This window comes from Macrobrachium nipponense, chromosome 3, assembly GCF_015104395.2.
Source record: "Macrobrachium nipponense isolate FS-2020 chromosome 3, ASM1510439v2, whole genome shotgun sequence".
Lineage (NCBI taxonomy): Eukaryota > Metazoa > Arthropoda > Malacostraca > Decapoda > Palaemonidae > Macrobrachium > Macrobrachium nipponense.
The window spans coordinates 43,207,055-43,227,990 of NC_087202.1; the positions used below are offsets into that span (position 1 = coordinate 43,207,055).

General features: G+C 46.8%; 1 protein-coding gene across 1 annotated transcript in view; it reads left to right on the forward strand.

Moving 5' to 3' along the window:
• Positions 1 to 202: 202 nt before the first annotated feature.
• LOC135221719 (carnitine O-acetyltransferase-like) overlaps positions 203 to 20,936 on the forward strand; it is a gene marked incomplete in the record, with an annotated part of 119,298 nt that continues 98,564 nt past the window's right edge. The window contains 1 exon segment of the mRNA XM_064259503.1: positions 203 to 377. Within this exon segment, the coding sequence (XP_064115573.1) occupies positions 345 to 377 (33 nt within the window).

Genomic DNA, 20,936 nt, shown 5'->3' on the forward strand with positions numbered 1-20,936 from the left:
TATGTTTTGAAATGGAGGGCCTTTGATACCATAGGTCATAATAAAAGTTTTATGTTCATACCCTAAAATTCTACTTCACATGAAAAATGACCTACGGGCTGCTGTTTGAGCAAGAGCCCGTGCTGGAATAAAACCGGCTTAATCATGAACAAATGCAACATCTGCTTCGAGAAGAAGAATCAAATATCGTCGCTTTCGTACCGTTTGACGAAAGACTGGGAGGAACCGTGGAGTTTGGAATCACCTGATACTAGCTAGATACCGTTCTATTCTGGACGGAGCTGATAACGCCAGATAAGGCGGAGATTATTATTAGGAGAAATAGATTACCACTCTGAGGCGTGATGGCATTGTCAGCGACCCTGATGCTCCGTCAGGTGAGGCATTGTGTCGTTGCACTATTTAGTTAGCCTAAGTAGTAATACCACCTAAGTACTGTAATTTCCGTAACGAAAGTCCTGTCGTTAGGCCTACCGCAAATGACCTTGGTTGAAGGAGACCAAACCGTTACATGATTTTAAGGTTGATTTTAACAATTAAATGATAATTAATGACTGTAAGTTGTGTAAAAATGAGTCTGTACTATCTATAGGTAACCTAAATTAGGTACTAAGGTAGTAGCTACCTACCTAGCCTACCTACCTACCTACTTCAGGTAGAGTAGGCTGTCAAAATTTTTACCTAGTTCTACTAGGTACTAGCTAACTACCTAGGCAGCTTATACCCAAGGTATCTAGAGAAAGAGGTAGCGTCATGCCCATTGAACTCTATGGTACCACAAACCAAAATATGATTATTAGGTAGCTACCTGTTTGTTTTTTAAGTTTCGGTATTAATAAAAATAGCTTCGCAGGCTTAAAGGTAATTTAGATTTTTGTTATACCTACCTAGGCTATTCCTGATACTGATACTGACAATGATTAAAAAGTGAAAAAAAAAACAATAAAAACTAGGCCATACTTGAAAACTGCCTCTTTGTCCTGATTGGATAGCTAGGTAGGTATCAGTGACATCACTAAGCTCCTCCCCATTTACCTATACCATGCTCGTCAGCTTTCAGAAGTAAAAGCGGGAAGACGGTCTTTTTAACTATGTTGACATTTTATTATAGGTAGCTAAACTATGATGGCTTGTGGCACATAAATCAGAAAAACATAAGGAAATTTGTATATATTTTCATTGCTTTCCAAGAAATATTTCCGCAGGGGACATCATAGCTAACTGTTGTAGCTATGACGTCTTCTTCCATTTAGCAGACAAATTTCCGTTAGTCAGGCTTGGAGTAATTAGGTACATATAATGCCTTATGTTAATTACAGTTACAATTATAATTACCAGTCCTATTATTGAATTACAATTGCAACTAAAATTAATATGAAATAGAAATGAAGAAGTTGATTACAATTACCTTAAAAATGTGTAAATAATTACATTTCAATTAAATTACAATTACAAGCTTGCGGTCAATGCACAGCCCTGGTGTAAAGGGGGCATGGCCTAAGCAGGTAAGAGATGCCAACAAGTAATTTTATACATTCAACTTCCCTGCCAGATATATACTTAGCTATAGACTCCGTCGTCTCCGACAGAATTTCAAATTTCGCGGCACACGCTACCGGTAGGTCAGGTGATCTACCGCCCTGCCCTGGGTGGCAGGACTAGGAACCATTCCCGTTTTCTAATCAGAATTCTTCTGTCGCCCGGGCCATCAACATTGTTGTTGGTTCCTCTCGATTGGTTTTTCTTTTTTTCACCGGCAATTGATCTTCTTGACCGACTTTTGGTGACGTATCTGGATTGTTGGATTGGCATACGCTTCTGTGGACTGTTTTGTGGACTTGATTTTGGAATTTTCTTTAATAATGTCTGACTCTGGAATGGTTGTGAGACGTTGTGTGAATGTAGGCTGTAAGGTGAGGTTGCCGAAAGCTTCGGTAGACCCTCACACGGTATGCAAGGGTTGCAGGGAGTATGAATGTTCTTTTACTAATACTTGTAAGGAATGTGAGAACTTGAGTGAGAACGAATGGAAGAATCTAACTAATTATTTAAAAAAGTTAGAGAGAGAAAGAGTGAGGAAGGCTTCTTATAGAAGTTTAAGTAGTTCTAGATCTGAACTAATTCCTAGCTTGGGATCTTCCCCAAGGGTAAGTATTGCTACTTCTCCTTCCATTGCAGCCCCTTCTCCTATTGCAGAACCTGTAGATTCAGCGAAAGAACTTGCGGATCTAAAAGCAGCCTTCAAGTTGATGGAAAACAAAATGGCTGCCATACAAGGTAGGCTAGTGATTATTCAGTGGACAGTGATATGAGTGTCCCCAGTGTAGTGGAGGGGGCATCTGGTCGGCTCAGCAACGCTCCTAGGTCTAGACCTCTTCCAAGCTCACATGCCCAGAGAGAAGGAATGTCGAAAACCTAAAGGAGGTTGTGGAGAATCCCCACCGATCAGGTGTCCCTTCGGCGGTTTCTGTGACACCCCAGACTGCCAAGGATCGCTATTGTAAAAGCGTCCTGCGTGAGTGTTTTTCGTCGTCGGGATCTTCATCTCCGAGACGTGATTGGAGAGATTCAGATCGATCTCGGCCACTCAAGAGGAGTTGGAAGAAGCTCCGACTATTGATTCGAGCCAGAAAACTTCCCTGAGGAGTCTCCCTCGGGAGTGAAGAAGGCAAGAAGAGCCATTCTTTCAACCAGAGTGAGAAGGAGGCAGGAGTGGAGGCTATGGACTCCTCCCCTCCTCCTTCCCCTCCTCCCGAAGAGGATAAAGAGGAGGTTACGAAGAGATTCATGATGGCGATGCAAGAGCAGATTTCGTCTTTTGTAGTTCTGTCAAAGGAGCCTCCTAGAAGGAAAGACTCTTCCCTTCCGATCAAAAGATCCTCCAGACGTATGGAGGTATCTGCCGCCAGGATCGATACTCCTACTCGGAGGTGAGGTTTCCGGTACGAACCTGGATGAACCTAATCAGACGTCTGGCACCGGCCAGGAGTGAGGAGTCACCCGGAGGCAGGAGCCAAGAGCCAGGAGTGAGGAGTCAACCAGGAGGCAGGAGCCAAGAGCCAGGAGTGTGGAGGCATCCAGCAGGAGGGCAAGGAGCCAGGAGGCAAGGAGCCAGGAGCAAAGAGCAGGAGTCAGGAGGTTCAGGAGTCAGGAGTCAGGAGTCCATGAGGCCAAGGAGCCAGGAGCAGGGCCGGAGCCAGGAGTCAAGGAGCCATGAGCCAAACGGAGTCAGGAGGTCAGGAGCAGGCCGGAGGTCAGAGCAGAGCCAGGAGTCAGGTCAGGAGTCAGCAGGAGGTCAGGAGCCAGGAGTCAGGAGGCAGATCCAGAGGCAAGAGTCCAGAGTCAGAGGCAAGGAGTCGGCCCAGACTCGTTCCTGGAATTTATGACTCTTCTCCAATAGGAGCTCCTCTCCTTCAGAGCGTAGGAGGTCTTGGACTCTCCCCTCCAAACGTGAACTTTCTCCTTCGTCTGATCGAGGGTTAGACGAGTTGTCTGATGACGAACCTCCTGCTAATGAGGGACTCTCGAGTTATAAAGTCTTAGCCTCATTATTGCTTCAAGAATTTGGAGATTCTCTTAGTCCAGCGGCTCCTCCTTCTCCTCGTTCTCTCTTTTCGAGCTCGGCTACGGCAAAATCTTCGGCCTTTTTGAAAATGAAGCCTGCTATATCGATGAAGAAGGCACTACCATTCTTTAGATTCTTGGATGGACAAGAAGAAGGAGTTAGGAAAGACGGTATTCTGCATGCCTCCTTCCAAACTACATGGAAAGAGAGGTATTTGGTATGGGACAGGAGAGACTATGGGTCTTCCTCTACTGCCTCTGCAGATGCGGACTTTTCCAATTTAGTGAGGCCTCTAGACGTCACTCCTTAGGATCGGTCAGAGCGACGTGGAGCACTTCAGAGTTGAACCACTTTCTAAAGGACTTTTTGTCACTTTAGAGGTGTTCAACTTTCTGGATTGGTCACTCGGAGTTCTGGCCAACAAATCTAAAGATCCGGAGTTTCTTAAAAAACCCAGAGATTCTCCATAGCGTCCTGTCTTGCATGGACAAGGCAGTACAGGACGGTTCGGGTGAAGTGCTTCCCTTTTTGGTGCTGGTCTCCTGAAAAAGAGATCAGTATATGGATCCCTATTATCGAAAGGGGTTTCTCCGAGCCAGAGGACTGCTTTATTGTTCGCCCCTCTATCGGATCATCTGTTTCTTCTCAGTTAGTGAAGGATATATCTCGCTCCGCTAACTGAGAAGGCGACACAAGACCTACTAACACAAACGTCTAAGAAAGGAGCGCCCTGTAGTGTCGGCGATTAAGAAGGACTCTCGTCCTCCTCAGCAGCCCCTTTCGTGGAGGTACAGCGGCTCGTCCCCTGCCAGAAAGAAGAGCTCTGATAAGAGAGGAAGGTCTTCCTTTAGGCCCTTCAAGAAATCCAAATGACTTGTTGCTCCTTCAAGCACCAGTGGGTGCCAGACTCCTGAACTTTGCAGGAGTATGGGCAAAAAGGGGAGCCGACCCTTGGTCAGTGTCGGTCCTAAAGAAGGGATATGTAATCCCCTTCGAGAACAGCCCTCCCCTAACATCTACGCCTCGGGAACTGTCAGCGAGGTACAGAGACCCGGTAATGAGAAAGACTCTCCTTCAAATGGTGGAACAAATGTGGGAAAAAGAGGCCATCGAAACTGGTGCAGGATCCACACTCCCGGGATTTTACAATCGCCTTTTTCTAGTACCAAAGGCATCGGGGGGGTGGAGACCAGTTCTGGACGTAAGCGCTCTGAATCGCTTTGTTCAGAAAAGAAGTTTTATACATTCAACTTCCCTGCCAGATATATACTTAGCTATGACTCCGTCGTCTCCGACAGAATTTCAAATTTCGCGGCACACGCTACAGTAGGTCAGGTGATCTACCGCCCTGCCCTGGGTGGCAGGACTAGAAACCATCCCCGTTTTCTAATCAGAATTCTTCTGTCGCCCTCCCGGACCATCAACATTGTTGTTGGTTCCTCTCGATTGGTTTTTCTTTTTCACCGGCAATTGATCTTCTTGACCGACTTTTGGTGACGTATCTGGATTGTTGGATTGGCATACGCTTTTGTGGACTGTTTTGTGGACTTGATTTTGGATTTTTCTTTAAATATGTCTGCTACTGGTATGGTTGTGAGACGTTGTGTGAATGTAGGCTGTAAGGTGAGGTTGCCGAAAGCTTCGGTAGACCCTCACACGGTATGCAAGAGGTGCAGGGAGTATGAATGTTCTTTTACTAATACTTGTAAGGAATCTGAGAACTTGAGTGAGAACGAATGGAAGAATCTAACTAATTATTTAAAAAAGTTAGAAAGAGAAAGAGTGAGGAAGGTTCTCCATAGAAGTTTAAAGTAGTTCTAGATCTGAACTAATTCCAAGCTTGGGATCTTCCCCAAGGGTAAGTATTGCTACTTCTCCTTCCATTGCAGCCCCTTCTCCTATTGCAGAACCTGTAGATCCAGCGAAAGAACTTGCAGATCTAAAAGCAGCCTTCAAAGTGATGGAAAACAAAATGGCTGCCATACAAGGTAAGGCTAGTGATTTGTCAGTGGACAGTGATATGAGTGTCCCCAGTGTAGTGGAGGGGGCATCTGGTCGGCTCAGCAACGCTCCTAGGTCTAGACCTCTTCCAAGCTCACATGCCCAGAGGAGAAGGAATGTCGAAAGCCGAAAGGAGGTTGTGGAGAATCCCACCACGATCAGGTGTCCCTTCGGCGGTTTCTGTGACACCCCAGACTGCCAAGGACCGCTATTGTATAGCGTCCTAAGTAAGTGTTTCTCGTCGTCGGGATCTCATCACCGAGACGTGATTGGAGAGATTCCGATCGATCTCGGCCTCTCAAGAGGAGTTTGGAGGGCGCCGACTATTGACTCGAGCCCTGAAAACTTCCCTGAGGAGTCTCCATCGGGAGTTAAGAAGGCAAGAAGAGCCATTCTTTCAACCAGAGTGAGAAGGAGGCAGGAGGTGGAGGCTATGGACTCCTCCCCTCCTCCTTTTCCCCTCCTCCCGAAGAGGATAAAGAGGAGGCTACTAAGAGGTTCATGATGGCGATGCAGGAACAGATTTCGTCGTTTGTAGGAGTCCTGTCAAAGGAGCCTCCTAGTAAGGAAAGACACTTCCCTTCCTATTTAAAAGATCCTCCAGACGTATGGGAGGTATCTACCTCCAGGATCGATACTCCTACCCGAGGCCCGAGGTTTCCGGTACGAACCTGGATGAAACAATCAGACGTTCTGGCACTGGCCAGGATGTGAGGAGTCACCCAGGAGGCAGGAGCCAAGAGCCAGGAGTGAGGAGTCAACCAGGAGGCAGGAGCCCCCAGAGCCAAGAGTGTGGAGGCATCCAGGCAGAGGCAAGAGCCAGGAGCAAGGAGGCCAGGAGGCAGAGGCAGGGGCAGGAGCAGAGCCAGGAGGCAGGAGCAGGAGGCAGGAGTCAGGAGGCAGGAGCCAGGAGGCAGGAGCCAGGAGTCCGGAGTCAGGAGGCAGGAGTCCGGAGTCAGGAGGCAGGAGTCAGGAGGCAGGAGTCAGGAGCCAGGAGGCAGGAGTCAGAGGCAGAGTCAAGAGCCAGGAGTCAAGAGTCGGGGACTCGTTCCTGGAGGTTATGACTCTTCGCCAAATAGGAGCTCCTCTCCTTCAGAACATAGGAGGTCTTGGAAGGACTCTCCCTCAAAACGTGAACTTTCTCCTTCGTCTGATCGAGGGTTAGACGAGTTGTCTGACGACGAACCTCCTGCTATGAGGGACTTTCTAGTTACAAAGTCTTGGCCTCATTACTACTACAAGAGTTTGGGGAGATTCTCTTAGTCCTGGCGGGCTCCTCCTTCTCCTCGTTGTTCGCTCTTTTTCGAGCTCAGCTACGGCTAATCGTCGGCCTTCTTAAAAATGAAGCCTGCGATATCAATGAAGAAGGCGCTCCATTCTTTAGATTCTTGGATGGACAAGAAGGAGTTAGGAAAGACGGTATTCTGCATGCCTCCTTCCAGATTGCACGGGAAGAGAGGTATTTGGTATGGGACAGGAGAGACTATGGGTCTTTCTCTACCTGCCTCTGCAGATGCCGACTTTGCCAATTTAGTGGAGGCCTCTAGACGTCACTCCTTAGGATCGGTCAGAGCGACGTGGAGCACTTCAGAGTTGAACCACTTTCTAAAGGGACTTTTTTGTCACTTTAGAAGTGTTCAACTTTCTGGATTGGTCACTCGGTAGTTCTGGCCAACAAATCTAAGGATCCGGAGTTTCTGAAGAACCCAGAAATTCTCCATAGCGTCCTGTCCTGCATGGACAAGGCAGTACAGGACGGTTCGGGTGAAGTGGCTTCACTTTTTTTGGTGCTGGTCTCCTGAAAAAGAGATCAGTGTATGGTTCCCTTTTATCGAAAGGGGTTTCTCCGAGCCAGAGGACTGCCTTACTGTTCGCCCCTCTATCAGATCATCTGTTTCCTTCTCAGTTAGTCAAGGATATATCTCGCTCACTAACTGAGAAGGCGACACAAGACCTACTTACGCAAACGTCCAAGAAAGGACGACCGGTAGTGGCGACGGTTAAGAAGGAATCTCGTCCTACTCAGCAGCCCTTTCGTGGAGGTGCAGCGGCTCGTCCCCCTGCCAGAAAGAAGAGCTCTGAAAGAGAGGAAGGTCTTCATTTAGGCCCTTCAAGAAATCGAAGTGACTTGTTGCTCCTCCAAGCACCAGTGGCGGCCAGACTCCTGAACTTTGCAGGAGTATGGGCACAAAGGGGGAGCCGACCTTTGGTCAGTGTCGGTCCTGAAGAAGGGATATGTAATCCCCTTCGACCGACAGCCCGCCCCTAACATCTACGCCTCGGGAACTGTCAGCGAGGTACAGAGCCCCGTTAATGCGAAAGACTCTCCTTCAAATGGTGGAGCAAATGTGGGAAAAAGAGGCCATCGAACTTGTGCAGGATCCACAACCTCCCCGGGATTTTTTACAATCGGCCTTTTTTCTAGTACCAAAGGCATCGGGGGGAGGGGGGGTGGAGGCCAGTTCTGGACGTAAGCGCTCTGAATCGCTTCGTACAGAAAAAGAAGTTTCACTTATATAACTTACCCGGTGGTTACATATAGCTGTCGTCTCCTGACGTCACGGCAGAATTTGAAATTCGCGGTAGCGCTAATGGTTTGACAGGTGATCCCTCTACTCCCGCCCTCTACCGGGTACCGGGAACCATTCCAACAATAAATCAGAAGTTTCCTGCCGTCGGAACCGGTAACACGGTTCCTCTGCTGGTTGGAATTTGGAATTGATCATCTTGGTTTTCTCCTTTTGGTGATGTACCTTGAGTTTACTGATCTTTTTGCTAGCGCTATAGTTATTTTGGTTTGATATTGTTGTCCTTTTTAGGAATTATTTTGAATTCTTCACGATGTCTGACACCGGCTCTGTTCAGTATAGGGTGTGTAGTAGTGGGTGTAAGACTAGACTTCTTAAAGCTTCACTTGATCCTCATTCTACTTGTGTTAGTTGTAGGGGACGTGAATGTTCTTTTGAGAATACGTGTGAAGAATGTAAGTCTCTAACATCTCAGGAGTGGAAGGCACTGGGAAAGTATATGAGAAAGTTAGAAAAGATAGAATCGAAAGGCTTCACAGAGATCTTCTTATAAGTTAGTGAGTAGCCAGGATATTCCTCTGAATTCTATTAATCCTGTTCCTATTAACCCCGTAGTGGTTGCTCCTGCCCTCGAATCTGTATCTCCCGATCCCGATCCCGTGTCAGTATTACGAGCCGATATGGACTCGAAATTTGTCTCTTTCCTCACCACTATGCAGAAAATGGTGAGACAGTGCAAGAAGTGGTAGTTAAGTGTGATAAATTACTTAGTGCAAGTGTAGTGGAGGAGGTGGTTGTTCGGCCCGTTCGTTCTCCTAGGTCTAGGCCCCTGTCAAACTCCCCAGATCCTGGGAGGAGGCATGCCGAAAACCGAAGGGAGGGCGAGCGGACCTGCTCCCGAGCAGCCGCCCCCTCAAGCAATCCTGTAGCCGTATCCCAGGATGCTGTCGCTCACCATTGGAAAGGTGTTTGCGAGGAAAAGTGTTTTTCGTCAAGTGACTCTAGTTCAGATGTTTCCTCTTATAGAGGTTGGCGTAATAAGACTTCTAGACCGCTGAAAAGGTCGCGCGATGTTTCGCCTGCTGCGGTTCCCAAGAAGGTGGCGGCTGCCGAACCTTCTTGTAGTTTTTGGGAGGAGCCTGAAGCTTTTTCTCCGGCGGTTTCGATTTATCGCCCTTCTCTCATAGAAGTGGAGAAGCCGAACACGCACACTCTTTTGGAGAAGAGGGAACAGGGGAAAAATGTTTTTTGTCTTCCCCCTTCGAGACTTTCGTCAAGGAGCCGTGTCTGGTATGACACTGGAGAAGTTTTTTCCCTGGGTGTGACTGCCTCCGCTCAGGGAGACTTTTCTAGTCTCGTGGACTCTTCCCGCAGAGCAGCCCTTAATACTGCTAAGATTTTCTTTTCAACAAATGAACTGGAGCATCTTTGCAAGAGTGTTTTCCGTGTTTTCGAAGTTGTTAGCTTCCTGGATTGGTCCATTGCTTCGCTGGCCAGGAAAGTCAAGTCATTTGGACTTTCGGAGGAGCAGTTGAAGGATTTTGCCTCGGTACTGGATTGTATCGATAAGGCATCTGTGATGGAGCTTCGGAGCTTGCTGCCATTTTCGCCTCTGGAGTGTTGAAGAAGAGACAGCTTTGGTGCTCCTTCTTGTCGAAAGGGGTTTCATCGAACCAGAAGTCTGCCTTGCTCTTCTCTCCTTTGGACAAGAAACACCTATTTCCGCAAGAGATTGTGAGCGAGTATCGCTCAATCTTTAACACAGAAAGCGACCCAGGATCTTTTAACACAGTCAGTGAGAAGAACCCAGGAAGATAGCTCCGGTTCTTTCTGCTTCTTGGAGTGCTCCCTCCACGGAAGCTCCTAAACCATTTCGAGGGAGAGCTCCCGTTCGATCTTCCTCCAGGTTTCGTGGGAGAGGTAGAGCCTCTTCTAAAACCACTCCCTCTTCCATCAAAAAGTAGGCCCGTAGTCCTCCACACAGCAGTAGGAGCCAGATTACACCTTTTCTGGCAGACCTGGTTTCATCTCGGAGCGGATCCTTGGACGGTCCAGGTCCTGAAGAAGGATACACCATTCCGTTCATCAAAGCACCCCCCTCTCACAGAATTTTCCTGTGAATTTGTCAGCCTACTCGGAGAACTCCGAAAAATTTGCTGCCCTCCATCAAGAAGTTCTCGCCTTACTGGCAAAGAGGGCCATAGAGTTATGGACTCTCCGCAGGAACCAGGATTTTACAATCGCCTTTTCCTGGTAAAGAAGGCCACGGGGGGTTGGAGACCGGTGTTGGACGTCAGTGCCCTGAACGTCTTTGTCCTGAAGACGAAGTTTTCTATGGAAACGACCCAATCGGTATTAGCAGCTCTTCATCCTGGAGATTGGATGGTTTCCATAGACCTTCGGGACGCTTATTTTCATATTCCGATTCATTCGGAATCGAGAAGATTCCTGAGATTCGTGTTCCAGGGCCGCATTTATCAGTTCAGGGCCCTCTGCTTCGGCCTGTCGACAGCTCCACAAGTGTTCACCAGAGTTCTGTCGTTCAGTAGCAAAGTGGCTTCATCTAGACGGGATACGAATATCCATGTATCTAGACGATTGGCTTCTCAGGGCAAGGTCCAGACAGAAGTGTGTGGAGGACCTACAAAAGACTTAAGGATGACGGAAAGCCTAGGTTTGTTAGTAAACAAAGAAAAGTCAATGGTCTCACTCCTTCTCAGGAGATAGTTTTATTTAGGAGTGAGACTGAATTCAGTTCTTTTTCAGGCTTTTCCGTCTCGCCAAAGGATCGACTCTTGCCTGAACAAAAATAGACGAATTTCTCGTCAGACAAACTTGCTCGGCGAATCAGTGGATGAGCCTTTTAGGAACCTTGGCTTCAATAGAGCAATTTGTAAGTCTGGGCAGCTCAACATGAGACCACTTCAATTTTACTTGAAGCAGAAGTGGCAAAGGAAGAAGTTCCCAGACTCCTTCGTGTTCCCCATCTCGGAAGGAATCAAACAGGACCTACTTTGGTGGAAATCAGAAGGAAGGCTTGTCTCTAAGCCAGTTGAGCCCCAACCTTACTCTTTTGTCAGACGCATCGGACAAAGGGTGGGGAGCTACTCTGGGGAGAAAGGAAGTGTCGGGTCTTTGGCAGATTCATCAGAAAAGCTGGCACATAAATCTAAAAGAGTTGAAGGCGATTCATTTGGCTCTAATGCACTTCAAGACAGAGGTAAGAGGGAAGTAGTGCTGGTTCAAGCAGACACACCACGCTCTCTCTTACATAAAAAAACAGGGGGGGGTGGGGGGGACACTCGTTCTCTCTGTGCGAGGGCGGCGAGAGACCTACTCATTTGGGCGAAAGAGAACAAGGTTGTCTTGAGCACAAGATTTATTCAAGGCTCGAAGAATGTAAAGGCAGACATTCTCAGCAGGAGAGGACAAGTCCTCTCCACAGAGTGGACATTACATCCTCAAATATGCAAGAAGCGGGGGTTTGGGGGATTTGGGGATGTCCTCAGTTGGATCTCTTCGCCACAAACAAACAGCTCGTCTACCACTGTATTGCTCCCAGTTCCAGACGAGGAGGCGTTTTACAGTGGATGCCATGCTTCTGGACTGGTCAAATCTGGATCTGTATGCCTTTCCACCTTTCAAAATGCTAAGATTAGTTCTGGCAAAGTTCAGAGGTCATCAGAACGTCAGGATGACTCTGATAGCCCCCTTTTGGCCGGCCAGGGAATGGTTTCCGGATCTACTACTGCTGTTGACGGACTTTCCGAGAGAGTTACCGTTAAGGAAGGATCTACTCAGACAGCCCCACTTTTCTGAGGTTCCATCACAACTTGTCCGCTCTTCGACTAGTCGCCTTCAGACTGTCGAGCATCTCCTCAGAAAGAGAGGATTTTCAAAGAGAGCTTCAAGGGCTATTGCTAGACCCAGAAGAGAATCCTCTGATCGAGTGTACCAAGCTAAGTGGGTCCAATTCAGAGCTTGGTGCAAAGAAGAAGAAGGAATTTCGTCTTCTAAGACCTCTATAGCTCAGTTAGCTAACTTCCTTCTTTTTTCTTCGTGAGAAGAAGAAGCTTTCTACCCAGACGATTAGGGGTTATAGAGCTATGTTGTTCTTCTGTGTTCAGACATCGAGGATTAGACATTTCTAATAATCAAGACCTCTCAGCCTGATTCGTTCCTTTGATACGACCAAGACAAAGGAGTCAAGAACAGTAGCTTGGAACCTGGATGTAGTTCTTAAATGGCTGATGTCAGATAGATTCGAACCGATCTCCTCTAGTTCTTTTAGAGATTCTGACCAGGAAGACCCTTTTTCTTTGGTGCTTTAGCATCAGCTAGAAGAATCAGTGAGCTGCTGCTATTGATAAGAGAGTTGGATTCGCTAAGGGCAATGCCATTTGCTCATCAATGCTGGGGTTTTTGGCTAAGAATGAAAATCCCTCACGTCCTTGGCCTCGTTCTTTCTCTATAAAGAACATTTCGGAGTTAGTGGGGCCTAATGAGCCTGAATGTCTTCTCTGTCCAGTGAGAGCACTTAGACATTATGTGCAAAGGACCAAAGGTATAAGAGGTAAGAGTGATAACCTGTGGTGTTCAGTGAAAGATCCTTCTCGTCCTCTTTCTAAAAATGCGCTCTCCTTCTTTTAAGGAGTTTGATTTCTGAGGCACACGGACAATGTCAGGACTCAGATATCAAAGTGTTTAAAGTCAAAGCTCATGAAATTAGAGCAGTGTCTACGTCTATGGCCTTTAGACGTAATCTGTCTTTGAAAGACATTATTAAATCTACATATTGGAGAAGCAATTCTGTCTTCGCATCTCATTATCTGACAGATTTTGCAAACCACATATGAAAATTGCAGTACATTGGGGCCATTCATTGTGACTGAACACGGTATTGGGTGAGGGAGAGAAGGATGTATCCCATTCCTCACTAACTTTTCTCCTTGATTATGTTTTTTGTATTTTTAAGGTTGTCTGAAGATACAGGGAGTTTTTTGAGTATCTTTCAGTCTTTTAATGTCTGGTGTATTTCTTAAACGGTTGTGGTGATCCCTCGTTTTTCATTGTATTTTGTGGTGATTTGTACTGCGCCCTGAGCAGGGGCATTATAGTCTTGTCCGTTACGGTCACGTCCTCAACGGCAAGTACTTATTATTGTGTCCGACGCACGGATCCATATATCCTGTCGGTACAATAAAGGCCAGCAGACTACAGAGGCAGTAACCACTGAGTCAGCGGTCTTTAAAGGTAAGGAACCTATATCTTCGGATAATTCCAACAGTTATTTTAGCTGCCATTGTCCCACCACCTAAATGTGTCAATCAGCTATATGTAACCACCGGGTAAGTTATATAAGTGAAAATGACATTTTTATAATAATATAAAGTTTCACTTATACTTACCCGGTGGTTACATAACGAAGCCCGCCCTCCTCCCCTCATATGGACAGGTAGGCATGAAACTTCTGATTTATTGTTGGAATGGTTCCCGGTACCCGGTAGAGGGCGGGAGTAGAGGGATCACCTGTCAAACCATTAGCGCTACCGCGAATTTCAAATTCTGCCGTGACGTCAGGAGACGACAGCTATATGTAACCACCGGGTAAGTATAAGTGAAACTTTATATTATTATAAAAATGTCATTTTCGTATGGAAACGTCCGCCTCTGTAATGTCGGCGCTTCGCCCAGGAGATTGGATGGTCTCTCTGGACCTGCAAGACGCCTATTTCCACGTTCCCATTCACCATTTGTCAAAGAAATATCTTCGCTTTGTGATAGGAGACAAGATCTTTCAGTTCAGGGCTCTGTGCTTCGGACTGTCTACAGCCCCACAAGTATTCACCAACCTGATGGCGAATGTAGCAAGATGGCTTCACCTAGAGGGGATAAACATCTCCCTCTACTTGGACGACTGGCTGATCAGGGCCAAGTCGAAGAGTCAGTGCTTGGAGGACTTAGAAGTAACAAGGAACATGATAGATTCGCTAGGGTTGCTCGTCAACCTCGAGAAGTCACAACTGATCCCCAGCCAGAACTTGGTCTATCTGGGGATTCAGATGGATTCTCGGGGTTTTCAGGAATATCCTTCGCGAGAAAGAATCGCTCGAGGTTTGTCGAGAATCTCGAGCTTCTTAGAAAGAAAGAACAGCTCAGCGAGGGATTACCTGAGCCTTCTAGGGACCCTGTCCTCATTGGAAAAGTTCTTCTCGCTAGGGAGACTTCACCTCCGCCCTCTTCAGTTTTTCCCCAAAAGGTTGTGGAGTTGGAAGACGGGTCAACTCTCGGACGTCTTCCAACTTCCACAAGAAGTAAAAGATCATATAAGTGGTGGATCCCTCAGCTTCAAAAGAACGAAGGCGTATCGCTTGCCCTGCAGAACCCAGACCAAGTGTGTTTTTTTACCGACGCTTCGAGTCGGGATGGGGAGCGACGCTGGGAGCAAGGGAGTGTCAGGCACCTGACAAAGGAACAGGTGTCCTGGCACATCAATTGCAAGGAACTTGTGGCCATAACACCTAGCCTTAAAGTTCTACGAACAGATAGTCAGAGAAAGGGTGATACAGATAAACTCAGACAACACCACGGCTCTGGCTTACATACGCAAGCAAGGAGGCACGCACTCTTTCTCCCTCTATCAGTTGACAAGACACCTGTTAACCTGGACGGAAGAAAGAGGCATAACTCTCCTCACAAGGTTTTGTCAGGGATCAAGAATGTGAGAGCGGACAGACTGAGCAGGAGAAACCAGGTCCTTCCCACAGAATGGACTCTTCACGAATGAAGTGTGTCGAAGTCTTTGGTCCCTGTGGGGGAGACCTCACATAGACCTGTTTGCGACGTTCCTCTCCAAAAGAATAGTGACCTTTTGCTCTCTAGTAGAAGATCCGAGAACCTTCGCAATAGACGCGTTTCTCATGGATTGGTCGGTCGGGGTGTGGACGCTTACGCCTTTCCTTTCCCCCGTTCAAAATCCTGGGGTGGGGGAGTGCTCAGGAAGTTCGTAGCTTCGAAGAGCACGAAGTTGATACTACATAAGCCCCATTTTGGCCAGCCCAGGAATGGTGGTTCACGGAGGTACTGGGAGTGGATAGTGGAACTTTCCCCAGATCGCTTCCACCAAACAGACAAACGATCTACTCAGACAACCCCACTTCGAGAGGTTTTCATCACAACCTCCCAGGTCTCGCTCTGACTGCCTTTGCGACTATCGAAAGACTTGTCAGAGCGAGAGGCTTTTCTCGCAAGGCTGCGGGCTCTATCGCTAGAGCCCGCAGAGCTTCGACGAGAAGAGTTATACCAGTCGAAGTGGGAAGTCTTTAGGAGGTTGGTGGTAAGTCAAGGGACGAAGCTCGTCCTCCTCCAGTACCTCTATAGTGAATATTGCCGATTTCCCTCCTCTTTCTGAGAGAGGAATCACACCTATCTGTCCTCGACATAAAAGGATACCGAAGCATGCTGTCTTCAGTATTCAGGAATCGAGGCCTGGACATTGCTAACGACAAAGATCTACACGATCTAATTAGATCTTTTGAGACTTCGAAAGCAGCTACTCCTAGAACACCTAGTTGGAATCTAGACGTGGTCCTGAAATTCCTCTCATCGGATAAATTCGAACCTTTACATCGCGTCCTTCCGCGACGTCACTAGGAAATGCTTGTTCCTGGTTGGCTCTCGCTACAGCCAAGAGGACGAGCGAATTACACGCTCTGGATTCCACGGTGGGGTTCAAAGGAGATGCTGCCATCTGTTCTTTCCAGACAATGTTTCTGGCAAAGAACGAAAACCCATCAAAGCCTTGGCCCAGAAGTTTTGAGGTAAAAGGCCTATCTACCTGGTAGGCAGAGATAGGCAGAGATAGAGAGATCTCTCTGTCCAGTGAGAGCTCTTAAATACTATTTAGAGAGGAAGAGGCAGATGGGAGCTTGTCAACAAGGTCTTTGGTGTGCAGTGAAGAACCCCAAACGACTCATGTCCAAGAACCTTGGCTTTCTTGTGAGAAGCGTTATTACGGACGCTCACAAGAACTGCTCGGAGGAATCCTTCGGTCTTCTAAAGGTCAACGACGCATGAAGTAAGAGCAGTAGCAACGTCTTTGGCGTTCCAAAAGAATATGTCTCTGAAGAATATCATTGAGACGACATACTGGAGGTGCAATTCAGTGTTTGCATCTCATTATCTGAAGGACGTGAGAGTGACCTATGAGAAGTGCTTCTCTCTAGGTCCCTTTTGTATCAGCAGATACAGTACTTGGGTCTTGGAGCAAAGACTGATCCTTTAATTTTGTGTTTTTATCGTACATAAACCCTCTTGTCAGATATGGTGCTTGGTTTTCTAGTAGCAAGCTCACTACTGTCGCACGGGAGCAGAGTGTCATTGCTGGTAGGGATCAAGGGTATGTATGACTAGTAGGGGAGTACAAAATTTTTTTTTGTTTTTTTTTTTTGTATATTTTGTAATGAAAGTGTAATTATGTTTCGAGTTTTTTGGTTGTTTGTGAGGAGTTTGGGGATAACTCCTTACAATCTTAGAACTAACATGGATGTTAGGATCAGGTGATCGGGATCGGTTTTGTGCTCCTTGAACAAGGTGTATTGTCATGTTAGTGGAATAGCACCCAATGACAAAGGCCTTTAGGCTCTGCCGAGTAAGTGGATAAGACCCCATTGGCAGACCCACAAGAACTCTTAGCCATAGATCATTTATCTCGCTGAGGCTCTTGAGGCTAAGCAGACTCCAAGGCAGTAGCCGCGAAGTCTTCAGCCTAATAAGGTAGGAACCAAGGTTTATAAATACCTACAACATATGTCGTTACCTGTCTATTTCAGTAGTTAGCTGTCTCTTACCCACCACCAATGGGTGCTAATCAGCTAAGTATATATCTGGCAGGAAGTTGAATGTATAAAAATGATATGTCATGTTACAATAAAGTTTATACATACTTACCTGACAGATATATACGATTAATAGCCCACCCAGCTCCCCGCAGGAGACAGGTGGAAGAGAAGAATTCTGATTAGAAAACGGGGATGGTTTCTAGTCCTGCCACCCAGGGCAGGGCGGTAGATCACCTGACCTACCTGTAGCGTGTGCCGCGAAATTTGAAATTCTGTCGGAGACGACGGAGTCTATAGCTAAGTATATATCTGTCAGGTAAGTATGTATAAAACTTTATTGTAACATGACAATATCATTTTCGCATGGAAACGTCCGCCTCAGTAATGTCGGCTCTTCGTCCAGGAGATTGGATGGTCTCTCTGGACTTGCAAGACGCATATTTCCACGTTCCCATTCACCATTTGTCAAAAAAAAATATCTTCGTTTTGTAATAGGAGACAAGATCTTTCAATTCAGGGCTCTGTGCTTCGGTCTGTCTACAGCTCCGCAAGTATTCACCAACCTGATGGCGAATGTGGCAAGATGGCTTCACCTAGAGGGAATAACATCTCCCTCTACTTGGACGACTGCTGATCAGGGCCAAGTCGGAGATTCAGTGCTTGGAGGACTTATCAGTAACAAGGAACATGATAGAATCGCTGGGATTAACTCGTGAACCTCCCGAGAAGTCGCAGCTGATCCCCAGCCAGAGCTTGGTCTATCTGGGGAGATTCAGATGGATTCTCGGGGTTTTCGAGTATTTCCTTCGCGAGAAAGAATCACTCGAGGTTTGTGCGAAAATCTCGAGCTTCTTAGAGAAAAAGAACGTTCAGCGAGGGATTATCTGAGCCTCTTAGGGACCCTGTCCTCACTAGAAAAGTTCTTCTCTCTGGGGTAGGCTTCACCTTCGCCCTCTTCAGTTTTTTCCTGAAAGGGGAAAAGTTGGAGTTTGGAAGACGGGACAACTCTCGGACATCTTCCCGCTTCCACAAGAGGTAAAGGATCATTTGAAGTGGTGGATCCTCCCTCTTCAAAAGAACGAAGGCGTATCGCTTGCCCTGCAGAACCCAGACCAAGTGTTATATGCCGACGCTTCGGAGTCGGGATGGGAGCGACGTTAGAGCAAGGGAGGTGTCAGGCACCTGGACAAAGGAACAGGTGTCCTGGCAACATCAATTGCAAGGAACTAGTGGCCATACACCTAGCCTTAAAGTTTCTTCGAAGAGATAGTCAGAGGCCGAGGTGATACAGATAAACTCGGACAACACCACGGCTCTGGCTTACATACGCAAGCAAGGAGGCACGCACTCTTTCTCCCTCTTTCAGTTAACAAGACACCTGTTAACCTGGACAGAAGAAAGAGGCTAACTCTCCTCACAAGATTTGTTTCAAGGCATCAAGAATGTGAGAGCGGACAGACTGAGCAGGAGGAATCAGGTCCTTCCCACAGAATGGACTCTACACGAAGAAGTGTGTCGAAGTCTTTGGTCCTGTGGGGGAGACCTCACATAGACCTGTTTGCGACGTTCCTCTCCAAAAGAATAGAGATCTTTTGCTCTCTAGTGGAAGATCCGAGAGCCTTCGCAATAGACGCGTTTCTCCTGATTGGTCGGGTGTGGACGCATACGCCTTTGCCCCCGTTCAAGATCCTGGGGGAAGTGCTCAGGAAGTTCGTAGCTTCGAAGAACACGAAGTTGACGCTTATAGCCCCATTTTTGGCCAGCCCAGGAATGGTTCACAGAGGTACTGGAGTGGATAGTGGACTTCCCCAGATCTCTTCCAAACAGGACCAGATCTACTCAGACAACCCCACTTCGAGAGGTTTCATCACAACCTCCCAGGTCTCGCTCTGACTGCCTTTCGACTATCGAAAGACTTGTCAGAGTGAGGGGCTTTTCTCGCAAGGCTGCGGGCTCTATCGCTAGAGCCCGCAGAGCTTCGACGAGAAGAGTATACCAATCAAAGTGGGAAGTCTTTAGGAGGTGGTGTAAGAGTCAGAAGCTGTCCTACTCCAGTACCTCTATAGTGAATATTGCCGATTTCCCTTTCCTCCTCTTTCTGAGAGAGGAATCACACTTTCTGTCTCAACAATAAAAGGATACAGAAGCATGCTGTCTTCAGTATTTAGGAATCGAGGGTTAGATATTGCAAGCAACAAAGATCTACACGATCTAATTAGATCCTTTGAAACTTCAAAGGCAGCTACTCCTAGAACACCTAGTTGGAATCTAGACGTGGTACTGAAATTCCTTTCATCGGATAAATTGGAGCCTTTACATCTGGCTTCCTTCCGCGACGTCACTAGGAAATGCTTATTCCTGGTGTCTCTCGCTACAGCCAAGAGGACGAGCGAATTGCACGCTCTAGATTCCACAGTGGGGTTCAAAGGAGATGCTGCCATCTGTTCTTTCCAGACAATGTTTCTGGCAAGGAACGAAACCCGTCAAAACCGTGGCCAGAAGTTTTGAGGTAAAAGGCCTATCTAACCTCGTAGGCAGAGAGATAGAGAGGTCTCTCTGTCCAGTGAGAGCTCTTAAATATTATTTAGAGAGGAAGAGACAGATGGGAGCTTGTCAACAAGGTCTTTGGTGTGCGGTGAAGAACCCAAAAGACTCATGTCCAAGAACGCCTTGGCTTTCTTTGTGAGAAGCGTAATTACGGACGCTCACAAGAACTGCTCGGAGGAATCCTTCGGTCTTCTAAAGGTCAAGACCCATGAGGTGAGAGCAGTAGCAACGTCCTTGGCGTTCCAAAAGAATATGTCTCTAAAAAATATCATTGAGACTACATATTGGAGGTGCAATTCAGTGTTTGCATCTCATTATCTGAAGGATGTGAGAGTGACCTATGAGAAGTGCTTCTCTCTAGGTCCATTTGTATCAGCAGATACAGTGCTGGGGTCTTGGAGCAAAGACTGATCCTTAAATATTGTGTTTTATCGTACATAAACCCTCTTGTCAGATATGTGCTTGGTTTTCTATTAGCAAGCTCACTGATGTCGCACGGGAGCATAGTGTCATTGCTGGTAGGGGATCAAGGGTATGTATGGCTAGTAGGGAGTACAAATTTTTTTTGTATATTTTGTAAAAAATGAAAGTGTAATTATGTTTCGAGTTTTTTGGTTGTTTGTAAGGAGTTCGGGGATAACTCCTTGCAATCTTAGACTAACATGGATGTTAGGATCAGGTGATCGGGATCGGTGTTGTGCTCCTTGAACAAGGTGTATTGTCATGTTAGTGGAATACACCCAATGACAAAGGCCTTTAGGCTCTGCCGAGTAAGTGATAGACCCCATTGGCAGACCCACAAGAACTCTTAGCCATAGATCAATTATCTCGCTGAGGCTCTTGAGGCTAAGCAGACTCCAAGGCAGTAGCCGCGAGTCTTCAGCCTAATAAGGTGAGGAACCAAGGTTTATAATACCTACAACATATGTTGTTTACCTGTCTATTTCAGTAGATTAGCTGTCTCTTACCCACCACCAATGGGTGCTAATCAGCTAAGTATATATCTGGCAGGGAAGTTGAATGTATAAAAATGATATTGTCATGTTACAATAAAGTTTTATACATACTTACCTGACAGATATATACGATTAATGGCCCACCCAGCCTCCCCGCAGGAGACAGGTGGAAGAGAAGATTGTTCCGACACGGCATACAAACCTTCGGTCCTTTTACAATAGGAAGGTACTAGCGGCAGCTGGATAGGTCGTAGCTTTCGAACAAGGGGTTTCGGTAGTTAACTACTTGTCCGACAGGCGCGCGCGCGCGACTGGTAGGTAACAAATCACTTTGCTTTCGGCCTGCTGGCGTGTGGACGTGTATCATCGCTCTCTGCCCGCTTCATCGTCGTTGCTTCGCATGATTGTGTTTTTTCTTTTTCTATTTATCTAGTGAAACTGAATTGTAAGTACAATCATTTCATATTTATTTCCATTGAATTCAATTGTGAATTAAAGG